This window comes from Pecten maximus, chromosome 4, assembly GCF_902652985.1.
Source record: "Pecten maximus chromosome 4, xPecMax1.1, whole genome shotgun sequence".
Classification (NCBI taxonomy): domain Eukaryota; kingdom Metazoa; phylum Mollusca; class Bivalvia; order Pectinida; family Pectinidae; genus Pecten; species Pecten maximus.
Window position 1 is genome coordinate 8,909,039 of NC_047018.1, and position 19,462 is coordinate 8,928,500.

The following is a 19,462-nucleotide window of genomic DNA, read 5'->3' on the forward strand; positions in this document are numbered from 1 at the left end:
TTTGTAGTAGTGTGTTGTTCTTTATTTCATTCTTTTTTTTATTTGAAAAAAGAAGTGGTATCCTGATTCTCTGGAAACGTGTTTTAGGTCATCTGACCTAAAAGGTCAGGGTGACTTATAGCCATCGTGCTTCCTCCATCGTCATGCATCTTGAATCACTAAACTTTAACTTTTAAAATGCTTCTCCTCCTTAACCCCAAATCTGATTGCTACCAAATTTGGTGTGAAATATCATTGGGTGAGGGCAATTACATTTTATGGAAATGAGAATGGTCCCACCCCTGGGGACAGAGGGGCAGGGCTCAAAAAGGAGAACCTTGCTGAAATTTTTCTTCAAATTCAAATCCTTCTTAACCCTAATTGAGTGGTTTAGCACCAAATTTGGTGTGAAATATTCTTGAGGGAGGGCAATCATATTTCATTTAAGTGAGGCTGGTGTGAATCCTGGGGTCAGAGGGGCGGGGCCATAAAAAGGGGAAACTTGGTGAATGCTTGCTTTAAAACCCTACTCCTTCTGAACCATTAGTTCTATTACATCCAAATTTGATTTGAAACATCATTGGGGGGAGAGCGACCATATCTTATATGAATTAGGCTGGTCCTCCCCTGGGGACAGAAGGGTGGGGCTCTAAAAGGGGACTTTGCTGAAATTTTGCTTTAAAGCTCTACTTCTCCTTAACCCTTGGGTATATTACAACCAAATTTGGCATGAAACATCATAGGGGCAGGCCAATCATATCTTAAATGAAGGAGGCTGGTTTGACCCATGGGGCCCAAAAGGGGAACTCTGCTGTAATTTTGCTTTCTACATATAATGATTCAATTGTAAAATAACTGTTAAGGTCCTTGGTCCTCTTGTTAGCAGCAGTCAACATTGTTATGTGGTCAGGCAAATCAACCGGGGCATGTAAACACAATTGATTGTGGAAGCAGGGATACATTATCTGGAAATAAAATAATGGGGAAATTGAAATATGCTACCATACAGCTTATTAGAAGTAAAGGTCGAGGTTAGCGGCAAATTTTAAGGGTATTTAGTGTTCTTGAGTTCAACATTGATCAACATTGTCAATATAGATAGGGATATGAAGGTGAGAGGAGGTCAGACTTTCGGTTTATATACTAAAAAGGTACATATGTAGATGGTTTTTTGTTGTAATTTTTCAGCATTTTTCGATCAGGAAAGTTCAACAAGTTTTAACCATTTTTGCCATTCGTTATTAAAAACATTGAGGCACTGTTCACCTTTACCCTGAGCAATGTACTTTTGGACTGTGTTATAATCTTTTATTAGATTTACCAACGCCATAACATTTAATGATTTATGAGCACACCTGATTTTGTACAGATATTGTTTAGAAATTAAAATGATTTCATTATCAACTATATATTTAAATAATCCAAAAATCATAGCTTGTTTATTAATTGCAAAAGGAATAGTAATGATATCTAAAAGTGATTCAAAATTGAACAAAAATTGTTGAACTTCATTACATTCCCATATTTTTATGGGTGATTGTCTCCCTTTCACCATTACGGAATGTACAGTTAGTATTATTTGTTAGGCCAATCTTGTAAATAGACCGGAGCACTCGGGAGAGGAAAACCCACGTGGTCGGGCAGGTGACCCCATGTACCTTTTCACGTCCGATCGGAGTATTAAACCCCAGCCACCTAGGTGAAAGGTAAGTTTGTTACTAGCGTGTCACCGACCACCCTATGAACCGTCCATATGCTCCCAGACGACTGAGGGGGTAAGGCAAAAAGGTATCAAATTGGCTGAAATTTCGAAAATCTTCTTCTCAAGACCCAAAAAGGTAGAATAAAATACGCTTCATAGAGGAAAGAGTCTTAAGATGCTTTACCAGAACTGTAAATTTCATGACCCTGGTACAAGCTTTCAATAAGTGTTGAGTTGTTAGACACTGTGGCTATATACATGTATGGACTGAATGTTCTAGTATCTAGTGCTATCTCATCAAGACGTTTATGAATTTTCCACACTACTTACCGGTACCAAAAATCACAAGGAACAGTTTTAGCAGAGTGAAGTCAAAAGGAACATTTTTAGCCGAGTGAAGTCAAAAGAAACAGTTTTAGCCATGTGAAGTCAAAAGGAACAGTTTTAGCCGAGTGAAGTCAAAAGAAACAGTTTTAGCCGAGTGAAGTCAAAAGGAACAGTTTTAACAGAATGAAGTCAAATGGAACAGTTTTAGCCGAGTGAAGTCAAAAGAAACAGTTTTAACAGAATGAAGTCAAAAGGAACAGTTTTAGCCGAGTGAAGTCAAAAGGAACAGTTTTAACAGAATGAAGTCAAATGGAACAGTTTTAGCCAAGTGAAGTCAAAAGAAACAGTTTTAACAGAATGAAGTCAAAAGGAACAGTTTTAACAGAGTGAAGTCAAATGGAATAGTTTTAACAGAGTGAAGTCAAAAGGAACAGTTTTAACAGAGTGAAGTCAAAAGGAACAGTTTTAACAGAATGAAGTCAAAAGGAACAGTTTTAACAGAGTGAAGTCAAAAGGAACAGTTTTAGCCGAGTGAAGTCAAAAGAAACAGTTTTAACAGAGTGAAGTCAAAAGGAACAGTTTTAACAGAATGAAGTCAAAAGGAACAGTTTTAGCAGAATGAAGTCAAAAGGAACAGTTTTAACAGAATGAAGTCAAAAGAAACAGTTTTAACAGAGTGAAGTCAAAAGAAACAGTTTTAACAGAGTGAAGTCAAAAGGAACAGTTTTAGCCGAGTGAAGTCAAAAGGAACTGTTTTAGCCGAGTGAAGTCAAAAGGAACAGTTTTAGCCGAGTGAAGTCAAAAGAAACAGTTTTAACAGAGTGAAGTCAAAAGGAACAGTTTTAACAGAATGAAGTCAAAAGGAACAGTTTTAACAGAATGAAGTCAAAAGGAACAGTTTTAGCAGAATGAAGTCAAAAGAATCAGTTTTAGCCGAGTGAAGTCAAAAGGAACAGTTTTAGCCGAGTGAAGTCAAAAGAAACAGTTTTAACAGAGTGAAGTCAAAAGGAACAGTTTTAACAGAGTGAAGTCAAAAGGAACAGTTTTAACAGAATGAAGTCAAAAGGAACAGTTTTAGCCGAGTGAAGTCAAAAGGAACAGTTTTAGCCGAGTGAAGTCAAAAGGAACAGTTTTAGCCGAGTGAAGTCAAAAGAAACAGTTTTAACAGAGTGAAGTCAAAAGGAACAGTTTTAACAGAATGAAGTCAAAAGGAACAGTTTTAACAGAATGAAGTCAAAAGGAACAGTTTTAGCAGAATGAAGTCAAAAGGATCAGTTTTAGCCGAGTGAAGTCAAAAGGATCAGTTTTAGCCGAGTGAAGTCAAAAGGAACAGTTTTAGCCGAGTGAAGTCAAAAGAAACAGTTTTAACAGAGTGAAGTCAAAAGGAACAGTTTTAACAGAATGAAGTCAAAAGGAACAGTTTTAGCAGAATGAAGTCAAAAGGAACAGTTTTAACAGAATGAAGTCAAAAGAAACAGTTTTAACAGAGTGAAGTCAAAAGAAACAGTTTTAACAGAGTGAAGTCAAAAGAAACAGTTTTAACAGAGTGAAGTCAAAAGGAACAGTTTTAGCCGAGTGAAGTCAAAAGGAACAGTTTTAGCCGAGTGAAGTCAAAAGAAACAGTTTTAACAGAGTGAAGTCAAAAGGAACAGTTTTAACAGAATGAAGTCAAAAGGAACAGTTTTAACAGAATGAAGTCAAAAGGAACAGTTTTAACAGAATGAAGTCAAAAGGAACAGTTTTAGCAGAATGAAGTCAAAAGGATCAGTTTTAGCCGAGTGAAGTCAAAAGGAACAGTTTTAGCCGAGTGAAGTCAAAAGAAACAGTTTTAACAGAGTGAAGTCAAAAGGAACAGTTTTAACAGAATGAAGTGAAAAGGAACAGTTTTAACAGAATGAAGTCAAAAGAAACAGTTTTAACAGAGTGAAGTCAAAAGGAACAGTTTTAACAGAATGAAGTCAAATGGAACAGTTTTAACAGAATGAAGTCAAAAGGAACAGTTTTAACAGAGTGAAGTCAAAAGGAATAGTTTTAACAGAGTGAAGTCAAAAGGAACAGTTTTAACAGAGTGTTGTCAAAAGGAACAGTTTTAGCCGAGTGAAGTCAAAAGGAACAGTTTTAACAGAGTGAAGCCAAAAGGAACAGTTTTAGCCGAGTGAAGTCAAAAGGAACAGTTTTAGCCGAGTGAAGTCAAAAGGAACAGTTTTAACAGAATGAAGTCAAAAGGAACAGTTTTAACAGAATGAAGTCACAAGGAATAGTTGTAGCCCATTCGTTATCAACGTAACACTGACAAGGGTAGTGAAAAGAATTATCTAAATGGAGTTTTATATAGAGTTATCATTAGACCTTCGAACTTACTTGTGAATCTTGTAATGGCAATGCCCATGGTATATGATGTGTTATCTGTCTGATGTATTCGGGATATTCTCACAAAGTATATATTTGCATTTGAAAAATCCTAGATACTTATATTAGTTATACCTATTGTTTGGTAACTACTATCTAACTACTCTTATAAACTGTATTATATACTTTTATTAATTACTTAAGTTACTCGTCTCCATTTATGTTTATTGTTTTGTCCATCCCCTGACTACTCTTGACAAATTGTGCTTTTGTTGTTAAAATCAATGTTTGCGGATGTTTTTCACCAGTTACGCCTACTGTTTTGTTCATCCTCTATAACAATTAGTTACGTATTGTATATATATGTATGTTGATGCTTCTATGTTATACTTATGAGCCGTAAGGCTTCAAGTTGAATAAACTATACTATACTATACCTGTAGCAGACATTTTTACCTGGAATAGATATTTTTACATGGAATATGTATGTTTACCTGGAATAGGTATGTTTACCTGGAGTAGGTATTTTTACCTGAAGTAGGTATTTTTCGAACTCTTGTCAAATGACCAGACCTATTTCATGTCATAGAACATCTTACACTAATTTCTTAGTTAAATCAATACTTTTGTACACTCCTGAAATTCGGCACATGGGTCTAAATATCAAAAGTTTCTGAAAACCAATACACAAGCCAATTATGGTATTGATTGTGTTTTGTTGATAGGTTGTCGGTTTTTTTGGCTGAAACGCAGTCAACTTTATTTAAATGTTTGATCAATATCCAAGCGATATTCAACCCTTCAAGACTTCATTACTATACACGTATACTAGTGTTTTATAAACGATCGTAGATCTGTCATTATGGAAAACAAAATCAATAGATCTGTTGTAAAGAAAAGTTTTTTAAGGAAAACACTGAAAAAAGGGTCTAATCTTTCTAAATTTGCATTTTAAATTAGATTTCGACCTCGGATTATGATGTGTTACTGATTCATATGTCAGTGTATATATAAGTATGATAAACTTTTGACATTGTGAACGTATTTAAGATTAATAAAATTCCAAAGGAGCTGATACATAGTAAAAGCTTTTATTAAAAACAAAATCCACATCCTGCAGGGAATATGCCCTCCCAGGATATTTTAAGATGTCAGAGACAAAAGGTGCATTATACATATATATAGATGCAAACCAAATGATCACACGTGCTACCAATTTCTATGTATAACTATGTATAAATATCAATAGCAGTGCCAGCACAAAGTAACGGACAGCAGCCTGTTATTTCACTGTAAATGTGTTAACTTGTTGACAACACCCTAACTAGACATTACAATATCCAGCTATAAGTAATACGGGTCCACGTGGTGATTGGTCACGTTCAGTCTATGACGTCTGTTTTCCATATACAGTATCGCTGGTAACGAACTCATCACTAAATCACGTACGTTTTCTGCACTTTGTACACCAAACTAGAAAACGAATAAAATATAAACCACATCACCCAGACAATCGTATAACATTTCTCCTGGTTAAGCTCAAATTGATGTGTAAATGGCACTAATCAAATATCAGTTATGAATAAAATATTATTGAGCTTGAGAACAGCGTTATTCAATATCTATTGCATTTCATCGTGTTGTTTATTATAAGAGATCGTCGAATGTTCTCGGATCTAAGAGGTCTAAGTGTATAACAGGAATACAGACAATGTACCACGGAGAGAAGACCACCCATTTTATTATTTATATACTCATTTAATTTTCCCCCAATAATCATTTCTATGATTCATCACAACAGGTAACATGTCTTTGTTTATATTGGTAGCGAAGTATTGGAAGGTTTAGTTGGACAAGTGAAAGATCCTAAATCAACTCCAAGAAAGGCGAACGACGTTACAAGCACACAATGCGAGAGCGTATTTCACAGGCGACTTGGGCCCTTAGAAAATACACGCAGACTATTGGCTTATACATTGGAACAAACTGCGCCCCTCTGTTGGACGATTTATTTTTGTTTTCATACGAGGTTAACTTTGTTGAAGAACGTATCGGAATAGGTAACAGAGACTTAAGTCTAAGCTACATGATAAACGTGATACTTTCAATTTCTGATTGTTACTTTTCCATTTATTGATAGTAACATCCCTGCTTCCTCTGACTGCGTTGTATACATGCCCCCGTTGATTGGATAATCAAGGACATGGTCCCATTATCACTATTAAGATTTCCGTTACTGATGTTGACTACTGACGGAGAACTTAACAAATTATTTTAAAAAGTTAGCAAGATGCAGGTTAATATTGACTATGGGAAAGTTTAATGGTCGATATTATGATGTCATTTAGATTATTCTATTTTCTTGTGCAATATGAAGCCAGACGTGTTCCATGCCTAGTGATTCCATTGTCACCATCCTAGTTCTCATTTTGATAATTTGACCTTACCAGGATTTGACCTAGGTTTGGATGACGGGTATCGTGAATGAAGCAGAATACTCTTACTCTACTGGAACACATGGTCTTATTCGTGAATTTTACAAAGGTCTCCATGTAAATATTTAGGCTTTTGTTCACATTTGTCTTCTCGTGGTTGCCATTTATATCCTGATATCCAATTTCTAATTATCCATTTTCCTAACTCCTCAATACATTAAAATCAACAACATTTTTCGTTCACGCAATTTCAATCTCTAATCAGAACAAGTTTTCTCCCTCATTTCATCCATGTTGACAAAGGATTATGATTTTGTTATTATGTCGGTATTCTCTGTTGTTTTTGAGTTACAGTGATGGTTTCGTTATTATGTCGATATTCTCTATTGTTTTTAAGTTAAGAGTGATGGTTTTGTTATTATGTCGGTATTCTCTGTTGTTTTTGCATTAGAATTACGGTTTTGTTATTATGTCGGTACTCTCTGTTGTTTTTGCATTAGAATTACGGTTTTGTTATTATGTCGGTATTCTCTGTTGTTTTTTAGTTAGAATTACGGTTTTATTATTATGTCGGTATTCTCTGTTGTTTTTGAGTTAGAATTACGGTTTCGTTATTATGTCGGTATTCTCTGTTGATTTTGCATTAGAATTACGGTTTCGTTATTATGTCGGTATTCTCTGTTGTTTTTGAGTTAGAATTACGGTTTCGTTATTATGTCGGTATTCTCTGTTGTTTTTGCATTAGAATTACGATTTTGTTATTATGTCGGTATTCTCTGTTGTTTTTGCATTAGAATTACGGTTTTGTTATGTCGGTATTCTCTGTTGTTTTTGAGTTAGAATTACGGTTTTGTTATTATGTCGGTATTCTCTGTTGATTTGAGTTAGAATTACGGTTTTGTTATTATGTCGGTATTCTCTTGTTTTTGAGTTAGAATTACGGTTTTGTCATTATGTCGGTATTCTCTGTTGTTTTTGAGTTAGAATTATGGTTTTGTTATTATGTCGGTATTCTCTGTTGTTTTTTAGTTAGAATTACGGTTTTGTCATTATGTCGGTATTCTCTGTTGATTTTGCATTAGAATTACGGTTTTGTTATTATGTCGGTATTCTCTGTTGTTTTTTAGTTAGAATTACGGTTTTGTTATTATGTCGGTATTCTCTGTTGTTTTTGAGTTAGAATTACGGTTTCGTTATTATGTCGGTATTCTCTGTTGTTTTTGCATTAGAATTACGGTTTCGTCATTATGTCGGTATTCTCTGTTGTTTTTGCATTAGAATTACAGTTTTGTTATTATGTCGGTATTCTCTGTTGTTTTTGAGTTAGAATTACGGTTTTGTTATTATGTCGTTATTCTTTGTTGGCTCTGAAGTGACCCTGATTTATTATGTCGGCGTCTTAACAAGAAAAATAAAGTGAAGATTTGCTTCGAGACCAACATACATTAGGTCATGCAGCATCACTGTTTAGTGAGATGCAATGTCTTTGAAAATGTATTTAAATTTTGCTGCAATACAATGGCATTGCTGTCTCATATTGAAGGGCTTTTTATTTAAAGTATTTATAATGTAAAAGAAGAAGTAAGTGAGGGTTGTGTCACTCCAATATTCTCGTGTTTAAGCATTGTTGTAAGATTTGGTGAAATTATTGTAAAAACTGGTGTTCAGTATTTATCTAATAAACTAATAAAATCACAAATTATTATAAAATAGGGAAAAAGAAAAATAGATTGAAAAATAAATGAAATAAGTCTGATTTTCCATTGTTTAATGTGTATTCATTGTTACAATACTTGTACGTGAAATATTCTACATACAACAAACGATAATCAGATAATGATTTAATAATATAGTCACCTATATGTGTGTTTTAGAGTTTCCAAGATTGGTGGGTATTTCGTTGTAACGCATCGTCTGTAACCCACGGTCCTGACGCTCAACCGTCGCCTGTAAGCCACGGTCCTGACGCTCACCCGTCGTCTGTATGCCACGGTTCTGACTCTCAACCGTCGCCTGTTACCCATGGTCATGACGCTCAACCGTCGTCTGTAACCAGCAGTCCTGACGCTCAACCGTCGTCTGTAACCTACGGTCCTAACGCTCAACCGTCGTCTGTAACCCACGGTCCTGACGCTCAACCGTCGTCTGTAACCCACGGTCCTGACGCTCAACCGTCGTCTGTAATCCACGGTCCTAACGCTCAACCGTCGTCTGTAACCCACGGTCCTGACGCTCAACCGTCGTCTGTAACCCACGGTCCTGACGCTCAACCGTCGTCTGTAACCCACGGTCCTGACGCTCAACCGTCGTTTGTAACCCACGGTCCTGACGCTCAACCGTCGTCTGTTACCCACGGTCCTGACGCTCAACCGTCGTCTGTAACCCACGGTCCTAACGCTCAACCGTAGTCTGTAACCCAAGGTCCTGACGCTCAACCGTCGTCTGTAACCCACGGTCCTGACGCTCAACCGTCGTCTGTAACCCACGGTCCTGACGCTCAACCGTCGTCTGTAACCCACGGTTCTGACGCTCAACCGTCGTCTGTTACCCACGGTCCTGACGGCCGTATAAATACCCTTGGGTACTGATATAAAAACACCTCACCGTATCATAACAATGATTTACTTACTATCACGACCCAACAAAGATAGAATGCAATCTTTGACAATATTCTGTAAATGTTGATATGTTTGATACCCAATGCAATTTATATAAATTAATGTCGTAATATGATGAGATATTCTGATGGGGCTCGCGACTCTCTTTACCCTATGCGCTACTCCCGACTTGAATCTTTGTCATCTGATGCATACGACGTCTCAACAATGGAACGCACGTTCTTTTTAATACGAAGCTTGTGTGGAACTTTTTGGATATTTTCTCCAAATAGCAAACTTGAGATTTTCTCCTCCATGCTGTCTTTCGGAATCAAACCGCCCTGAGTAACATCAGACGTCCACGTATTGCTGTCGGAGGAACTCCCACCGTCGATAGACTGAGAAGAGCACATCGACTTCCACGCCTCAGGATCAGATGTATAATATGGCGAACTCGATGAGTTCGGATAGTCACCTGAAGTAAAAACCGTATGGTAAAATTTAGTTGATTATAAAATGATATCTAAACAGTATATCATAAATCATTAACAATCATCTTCGGTTCATTTAAATATCTACCACAGAAGATACGTATGTATGTCACATGTTAAACCCGCCGTTACACGACATAATGTTATCAACATTCCGTATATGTCAACACTATACTAGTAGTGCATTCAACTTACAAAATATATTGGCCAACATAATGTAGTCGAATTGTAAATTAAACATTGCTTAGACAGAGGACACTGTTTGACGTATAACTTAGAAGCATCTTATCTACTGGTTGTCACATTGGATGTTTACTTTGCATATAATCGATCATTATGTATTTATATTAATTATAGCCTGGTCGTTTCTCAAACTAACCGCTGAGCAATTTAGTGATTGGACTATCTATCAAGTGATTTGTGGATTATTTACTGAGGACAAAATATTATTTATCAAACTGAAACAAAGGTAGACTGGGTTATTTGTAGGAACCCAAGATTGTTAGACCATCTCCTGGAGAGTAATTGACTGGAATATTTACCGAGGATTCTGGTGGAGAGAAATTGACTGGAATATTTACCGGGGATTCTGGTGGAGAGAAATTGACTGGAATATTTACCGAGGATTCTGGTGGAGAGAAATTGACTGGAATATTTACCGAGGATTCTGGTGGAGAGAAATTGACCGGAATATTTACCGAGGATTCTGGTGAATGGATTATCTCCTACTGGAGAGAAATTGACTGGAATATTTACCGGGGATTCTGGTGGAGAGAAATTGACTGGAATATTTACCGGGATTCTGGTGGAGAGAAATTGACTGGAATATTTACCGAGGATTCTGGTGAATGGATTATCTCCTACTGGAGAGAAATTGACCGGAATATTTACCGGGGATTCTGGTGAATGGATTATCTCCTACTGGAGAGAAATTGACTGCCGTGAATGAACCCATTCAAGTATATTATACACAAAGATGTACTACTTTTGAACATTTCCATATCATCAACATTCTTCGTGAACTATGGAAAGGACCCTAAAATGATAGATTAAATGCTCTTACCGGAATCCTGAGTGACTGAGCTTGGTGGCGAGTCATTTTCGTCCCCACTGGGATTAGTCCACTTCATTGGCTTCATCTCCTCCGGAAGGAATTTGTTCGGAAAGTTATCCATGCTGTTGAAATACGGGTATACATTACTGAGACTGGCTGACTCGGCTGTATTTGACACAAATGTGTTTGTAGAATTAGTTCTGGAGTTTTGTTTATACATTCTGAGCTCATTTCTAAGTTGGCAGTTTTCGTTCTGTAAAACAGCTAGTTTTTTCTCCAGGATTTTGTCGAGACACTTGCGCTTGAACCTCGACCTCCTAGCAGAGTCATTATTCTTACAGCGTTTTAGCCAATAAGAACCGTCTTTTTTGTTGTTAGGTACAAATTGTCGTTTTGCACGTGAAGCCTTGCCAACATCTTCCTTAGATTCCAGTAGATGATGAGTCGACGACTCAGTTTGGATTGGTAAACAACCTTGCTCTAACAACAGTTTCATCTCTAGTTTCTTCTGGTAGGTGTTGTCAAACATCGGTGGTATAAAATTGGAATGACTTAACTCTGAATGGGGTAATAAACTTGGACGATCTGGCCGATAAGAGGGACAAAGAATGGAATTTTGACAGTAAAATTTGCCTTCTGTTCTGATTAGATTTGCCACTTTCACCATATTCATATATTCTGAAATAGAATAAAGTACATTTTAACGAATATATATATAATGATCATAATACCACTAGTACAATATCTATATAATAACTCTGGTACAATAGATATAACAATAACTCTGGTACAATATATATATAACAACAACTCTGGTACAATATATATAACAATAACTCTGGTACAATAGATATAACAATAACTCTGGTACAATATATATAACAATAACTCTGTTACAATAGATATAACAATAGCTCTGCAGTGGCGTAGGGGGGGGGGGGGGGGGGGGCAGGGGGGGCAATTGCCCCCCACTTTTTTCAGTGGGGGGGGGCAAACATATCTTTTTGCCCCCCCACTTTTTGACATCCAAAATCTAAAAAAGGGGAAAAAACACGAATTTATATATTCATTTCGATAAATATCTGTATATTTTCGAACCGATAATGTTTTCTTGAAGGCAACGATAAAAACTGTATCTTGTACATCCGGAACATTCCGACTTTTATACTAGTATATCAATCCTCAGACCTGTGTGTCGGTCGTCTGCAATAGCCTGGTAAGTCAATATTTATATCTTAATACGAAATTTTGCTTAACTTCATCACATAGATTCAATAAGTTGATGATAATTTGTGAAGTTAATTGAGTTCATAATGAGAACAAGACAGAAACACAACATGAATAAGAATGCGCGGTTTTAACGTGAATAGAGTGAGACTAATTACCGACAGGTACGAGGAAATACAAAAAAAAATTCGGCTCGCGCCTACGGCGCTCGCTTTATCACTAAATTATTGCCCCCCCCCCCCCTTTCGATTGCAGATCCACAGGGGGGCTTCGCCACCCTGGGACCCGCTGGGCGGCCCCCAGACCTCTCGCAAACAGGGAAAAAAATCGTCTCGCGCCTACGGCGCTCGCATGATCACTTAATTACTGGACCCCCCCCTTTCGAAAACTCCTGGATCCGCGCCTGATCCCGAATTATTGGAAATGTGCTATATTCATTTTCCGCGGAGGGCTTAGACCCCCTTGAACCCCCTATCAGGGCGCTGCCCTGGACCCTGCTGGGCGGCCCCTCAGAACCCTCGTAAAAAAAAAGCAAAAAAAAAAGCAAAAAAAAAAGCAACAAAAAATCGGCTCGCGCCTAAGGCGCTCGCATTATTACTAAATTACTGGACCACCCGCCCTTTCGAAAATCCTGGCCGGGCCTGGTGATTCATGTTTTGCCATAAATAATATATCCTGATTTGCGTAAATAACTTATTTTGTACTACATTAATTATCAAAATTATCATGGGATGTTGAAATGATAATTATTGCCTAATTTTGCGGAGATGGCATACGATTTGTTTAGTGCGTGAAATTTAAGGTTAAAAAAAATTTTGCCCCCCACTTTTTGACGACTTCCTACGCCACTGCTCTGGTACAATAGATATAACAATAACTCTGGTACAATATATATAACAATAACTCTGGTACAATAGATATAACAATAACTCTGGTACAATATATATAACACTAACCCTGGTACAATAGATATAACTCTGGTACAATAGATATAACACTAACTCTGGTACAATAGATATAACAATAACTCTGGTACAATATATATAACAATAACTCTGGTACAATAGATATAACAATAACTCTGGTACAATATATATAACAATAACTCTGGTACAATAGATATAACAATAACTCTGGTACAATATATATAACAATAATTCTGGTACTATAGATATAACAATAACTCTGGTACAATATATATAACAATAATTCTGGTACAATAGATATAACAATAACTCTGGTACAATAGATATAACAATAACTCTGGTACAATAGATATAACAATAACTCTGGTACAATATATATATACTAACTCTGGTACAATAGATATATAACTCTGGTACAATAGATATAACAATAACTCTGGTACAATAGATATATAGAGGTTATATAATGAATTGTTGTTGGATATGAAATTTATTTCACACTAGTAAGTTATTTTTTAAAAGTTACAAATGACACGAACTTTAGCGAGTGTCTTTTGTAACTTTTAAAAGTTAACTTACTTATATTTTATATAAGAAAAGAGCAGGTAATGCCAGTGTATATTTTTAACCGTTTCTGCTAGTTGTAAGAGTTTACATATGGCACGGACAGCAACAGTATATCTCGGGATTTTTCACCAGCGGAGTTCACCGCTGAGCAATTTGAAATGATGAAACATTCAAGCCAACCGAATAACAAACTCGCAGTTTAATAATGATACGGTAATGTAAAACTATACTGTAAGAAAACTGATTCGTCTTTCTAGGGCTCGTCGGCGGTCCCAGGGATCATGAGTGTGGCTAATATAAAAAAAAAAAAAAAAAAAGGGACGTGCTTATCCTCTAATCTTTATAAACAATGGAACAGAAGACGCTCGCTCTTCCGAAGTCTCCATGTATATATAGAATAAAGTTAAAATGTCCATGTGACGGTAAATAATAATAAAATAAAAAGCCAAACACAGGAGACAGCAGATCTGTGTTTGGCTTTTTATTTTATTATATATATATATATATATCCTCGTTCAATCGATTTTGAAGATGTGTTATGTGTTCCGCGATGTTAGATAATTAATTTTCTACTGACGTCTAAACATATAGTTCCGTTAGGTAGAGAGTGAATTTTAACGGACGCATAAGTGAATTTCTCCGCATTGTTGATAATGTAATTAAAAGGACGACGTGTCCCTTTTGTATAAACCTTTCCGATTGTGCGGTATGAAACCATGCTGATTGTCACCGAGGTAAGACGCTAGCTTGTACACCACGTCTGAATTCTAATTTTAGTAGCATGGGTTACATACAAAGTTTCATGATTAAAAGATATATCGAATACTTATTTATTCAGTAACTGATTAAATTAGGGATATTTTTCTGACATTTCAAAATTTTTACATCCTAAAGCAGTATCTGTTTTGCATGTTTTAAACTTGTGTGTTTGTACGATCCTTTTTGAGCTAAATTAATCAAATTGTTATATTTCATTCTGTCAATTTTAATTTCAAGCAAAATTCGTTTCATTTGACCACTTATCCCATCAAATCTAGCATTAAGACTTCAAAACAAGAAGCTAATAGCCCCAAACGTAGTATTGCTTATCTTATCGTAAGGGAACATAAAGACTTTACCTCCAAGTATCCAGCGTCTTCTCCTGTCAATGAATGATCTATATCTACCAATGAGTTGTTGATTTAAGCTGTGTAGGAACTGAAGTGACGAGACAGCAGCTGATGTCTTAATGTAACAATTTATTCGTCACGTGTGATTCCATCACGTTCTGAAATACGATAAATGTAACAGAATAGTGGTAGGTGTGATCCACAAACCACATAGCATTACTGATGTAAGTCTGATAAACAGATCTTAACATTATGTCACTGGTAATTACAATAGCCGACATACATCGATGTTAGCTCATGTCACTGGTAATTACAATAGCCGACATACATCGATGTTAGCTCATGTCAATGGTAATTACAATGGCCGACATACATGGGTGTCAGTATCATGTCAATGGTAATTACAATGGACGACATACATCGATGTTAGCTCATGTCACTGGTAATTACAATGGCCGACATACATCGGTGTTAGCTCATGTCACTGGTAATTACAATGGGCGACATACATCAGTGTTAGTATCATGTCACTGGTAATTACAATAGCCGACATACATCGATGTTAGCTCATGTCACTGGTAATTACAATGGCCGACATACATGGGTGTTAGTATCATGTCACTGGTAATTACAATGGCCGACATACATGGGTGGTAGTATCATGTCACTGGTAATTACAATGGCCGACATACATTGGTGTTAGCTCATGTCACTGGTAATTACGATGGCCGACATACATTGGTGTTAGTATCATGTCACTGGTAATTACAATGGCCGACATACATCAGTGTTAGCTCATGTCAATGGTAATTACAATGGCCGACATACATGGGTGGTAGTATCATGTCAATGGTAATTACAATGGCCGACATACATGGGTGTTCGTATCATGTCAATGGTAATTACAATGGCCGACATACATCAGTGTTAGCTCATGTCAATGGTAATTACAATGGCCGACATACATGGGTGTTAGTATCATGTCACTGGTAATTACAATGGCCGACATACATCGGTGTTAGTATCATGTCACTGGTAATTACAATGGCCGACATACATGGGTGGTAGTATCATGTCACTGGTAATTACAATGGCCGACATACATTGGTGTTAGCTCAAGTCAATGGTAATTACAATGGCCCACATACATGGGTGTTAGTATCATGTCACTGGTAATTACAATGGCCGACATACATGGGTGTTAGTATCATGTCACTGGTAATTACAATGGCCGACATACATCGGTGTTAGTATCATGTCACTGGTAATTACAATGGCCGACATACATCGGTGTTATCATGTCAATGGTAATTACAATGGCCGACATACATGGGTGGTAGTATCATGTCACTGGTAATTACAATGGCCGACATACATCGGTGTTAGTATCATGTCACTGGTAATTACAATGGCCGACATACATGGGTGGTAGTATCATGTCAATGGTAATTACAATGGCCGACATACATGGGTGTTAGTATCATGTCACTGTTAATTACAATGGCCGACAACACCAGTAGTAGTATCATGTCATTGGTAATTACAATGGACGACATACGTGGATGAAAGTATCATGGCTATGGTATCAGAATTGCCTATAGGCATGAAAGTATCCCTATCAGCAATAATTCCTGAAAAAATGTGGAAACATCAACGAGTCGTATGTCAATGTAGCTATAATATATAATTAGAACTGTTATATGATGAATATAGTTTAAACATTAATTTTAAACATTGATTTTAAACTTCCTTTAGATGCTAGGCAATTGCAATGGCCACTAAACTACGGAATAAAAGTTAAACTTATGTATCTTTTCAATATTTCTTTGATTGCGGAGAAACATTCTACTTTAGTGACGACTCTGACGAGACAGTTCTCTGTCTATGGAGAAACATTCGATACTAGTCTCGAGACAATTCTCTGTCTATGGAGAAACATTCGATACTAGTCTCGAGACAATTCTCTGTCTATGGAGAAACATTCGACAACAATCACGAGACAATTCTCTGTCTATGGAGAAACATTCGATACTAGTCTCGAGACAATTCTCTGTCTATGGAGAAACATTCGATACTAATCTCGAGATAATTCTCTATGGAGAAATATTCGATACTCGTCTCGAGACAATTCTCTGTCTATGGAGAAACATTCTACTTTAGTTACGAGTTTTCTGACAAATGAGAGTCCGAATGTTTGGAAGGTGTGTGGTACATGATGCGGATTTATATGATAGTATTACATCAGCAGTGCCGTGTGGTTCAGGGATTTTATCACAATACACTTCTTCTAATCTGTTACACTTATCGTGTTTCAGAAAACGTGATGGAACTGCACGTGACGAATTGTTTGTAACAATCTATGTTCAGGCATCAGCTGGAGTCTTCAGCTCCTACACAACTTAATGCAACAACTCACTGGTAATATACAGATCATGCATTGACAGGAGAAGTCACCGGATACTTGAAGGTAAAGTTTTGTATTTGAATAACACATTTTACGATCAAAGTCCCCTTTTTCGTGCATCTTATTGGTCAAATTATCAAATAATGTTGTCAAATTCAAACATAAGGTAATCCAGTGTCCTATCGCCGATAATGGTTGATAGCAAAGTATACCAGGGACATGTAGAGATGAAACACCTGCTGTTACACCAAGCCTGTTTACCACTCTAAATAAAGTCATCAACTCTACATTTACTTGATACCAAAGAAGACAACGTTAGCCAAACGAAAATTTGTACCTAACAACAAAAAGAACGGTTCTTATTGGCTAAAACGCTGCTAGAACAATGACTCTGCTAGGAAGTCGAGTTTCAAACACAAGTGTCTCGACAAAATCCAGGAGAAAAACTGTTTTACAGAACGAAAACTGCCAACCTAGATATGAGCTCAGAATGTATAAACAAAACTCCAGAACTAATTCTACAAACACATTTGTGTCAATAACTGCCGAGCCAGCCAGTCTCGGTAATAAATACCCGTATTTCCACAGCAAATATATTTTTCCGAAAAAATCCTTCTAGGAGAGCCAATCAATCTATTTCAAATGGGACGAAAACGCCTCGACACCAAGCTCATTCACTCAGGATTCTGGTAAGAGCATTTAATCTATCATTTTGGGGCCAGTTCCAAAGTTCACGAAGAATGTTGATGATGTAAAAACATTAAAACTTTCTTCCCCTTACATAGTCCAGTAAGCTTTGGTTCTCGTAGATATTCCTGTCACTTTCTTCTCAGTACATAGTCCAGTAATCTCTGGTTCTCGTAGATATTCCTGTCACTTTCTTCCCCGTGCATTGTCTAGTAAGCTTTGGTTCTCGTAGATATTCAGGTCAATTTCTTCCCCTTACAGAGTCCAGTAATCTTTGGTTTTCGTAAATATTCCAGTCACTTTCTTCTCGGCACAGAGTCCAGTAATCTTTGGTTCTCGTAGATATTCCAGTGCCCCTTTGTTACCAAGTGATACTTAGGTTAGTAGATAATTGGCATTGTTCCTTCCACAGCGACTAGATTGTAAATTAGGCAGTCTTCCTCTTCCAGAATAATGATGTTATCATCTATGTTAGTTAATGTTGTTTATTTCGGACATTATAATCATTATAATCATCAGATTTTGAATGTCATGCAGCTCGACATTTGACATTTCGTATTTTGTGACTATGAGGGACATACATGGCCACAATCAAATATGACATGTAAACTCTTGTCACTTGGAATTGACTCCGGAATAGCGAATCAGCTGTGACATGTAAACTGCTGACACGTAGAACAAACTCCGGAGTAGTGAACTTAGAAGAGAATCTTTCATTGTGCTTTAAACGTACCGTGTAATACCTAGACACTTTTCACCTGACCTTCTGGATATCTCATTTAAAAAAGTTAAAAGGTTTGTTGTGTTGGGGGTCGCTTGGCTGTGTGTACAATATAGAAAATCTCTATAGGTTATAGATTTATTTTTTATACAGGTTCATATACAATTAATTGTTTTTCATTTCCATCCTAAGATTGCTATAGCTATGTATGTACATGTAGCTACATGCTTTATTTAAATGTTAGGTACATAATAATGTACATGTATTGTTTTTTTTATTAGATTTCATTTGTTTTCTAGCATTCTTCTACTTAAGAGCTTGATGGCTAGCCAGAAACTAATATATGCATTCCCTTGGTGTATTTATAATACAGTCATGATTTATATGAATATACGGATGGCGTGGTGTAAACAAAAATAATCAGTTATTTTGTACAATTCAAATGTTCATCAGGTTCCTCAACCGTTTGACCTGAGCACTATGCTATCAGATTGTGTTGGTGGTCCCAGTATAGAAGACTAGCCGCCCGTGAGAACGGCAGGTGGAATTGGACCAGTGACTTTGATAGAATAAACATTAAGACAATCATATTATATTTTTGGCAGGTACACCTCCCACTAACAATGCATTTGTTATTATTCCGTATGTTTGCGTTTTAACGGCTTTCAGAAAATGTTGGCAAAGTCACAAGACTGAGAGTAAAGTTTAACTTAAGTAAAAGCCTGGTTCTGCTTTTGTCAGGCTCCACATGTGTGTAGCATTATGTAGAAATGATATCAATAAGTTGAAGTTTAATAGCATACTTGGATCACTACACACAGGTAAGCGCATAGGTGTATACGGCACAACTATTTATAACTCGTCCTGTGTAAGCCGTGGCGTCCCTG

The 19,462-nt window shown here is 36.7% G+C and overlaps 1 protein-coding gene across 1 annotated transcript; it reads right to left on the minus strand.

Annotated features, from left to right (window-relative positions):
* Positions 1-8,558: 8,558 nt before the first annotated feature.
* LOC117325144 (nuclear factor interleukin-3-regulated protein-like) lies at positions 8,559-14,900 on the minus strand. The gene is made up of 3 exons (XM_033881120.1): positions 14,773-14,900; positions 10,944-11,612; positions 8,559-9,864 (listed from the first exon to the last, which is right to left on the minus strand). Exons 2-3 carry the CDS (start codon positions 11,605-11,607, stop codon positions 9,569-9,571), a joined length of 960 nt encoding a protein of 319 aa, XP_033737011.1. The 5' UTR covers positions 11,608-11,612; positions 14,773-14,900; the 3' UTR covers positions 8,559-9,568.
* Positions 14,901-19,462: the final 4,562 nt, after the last annotated feature.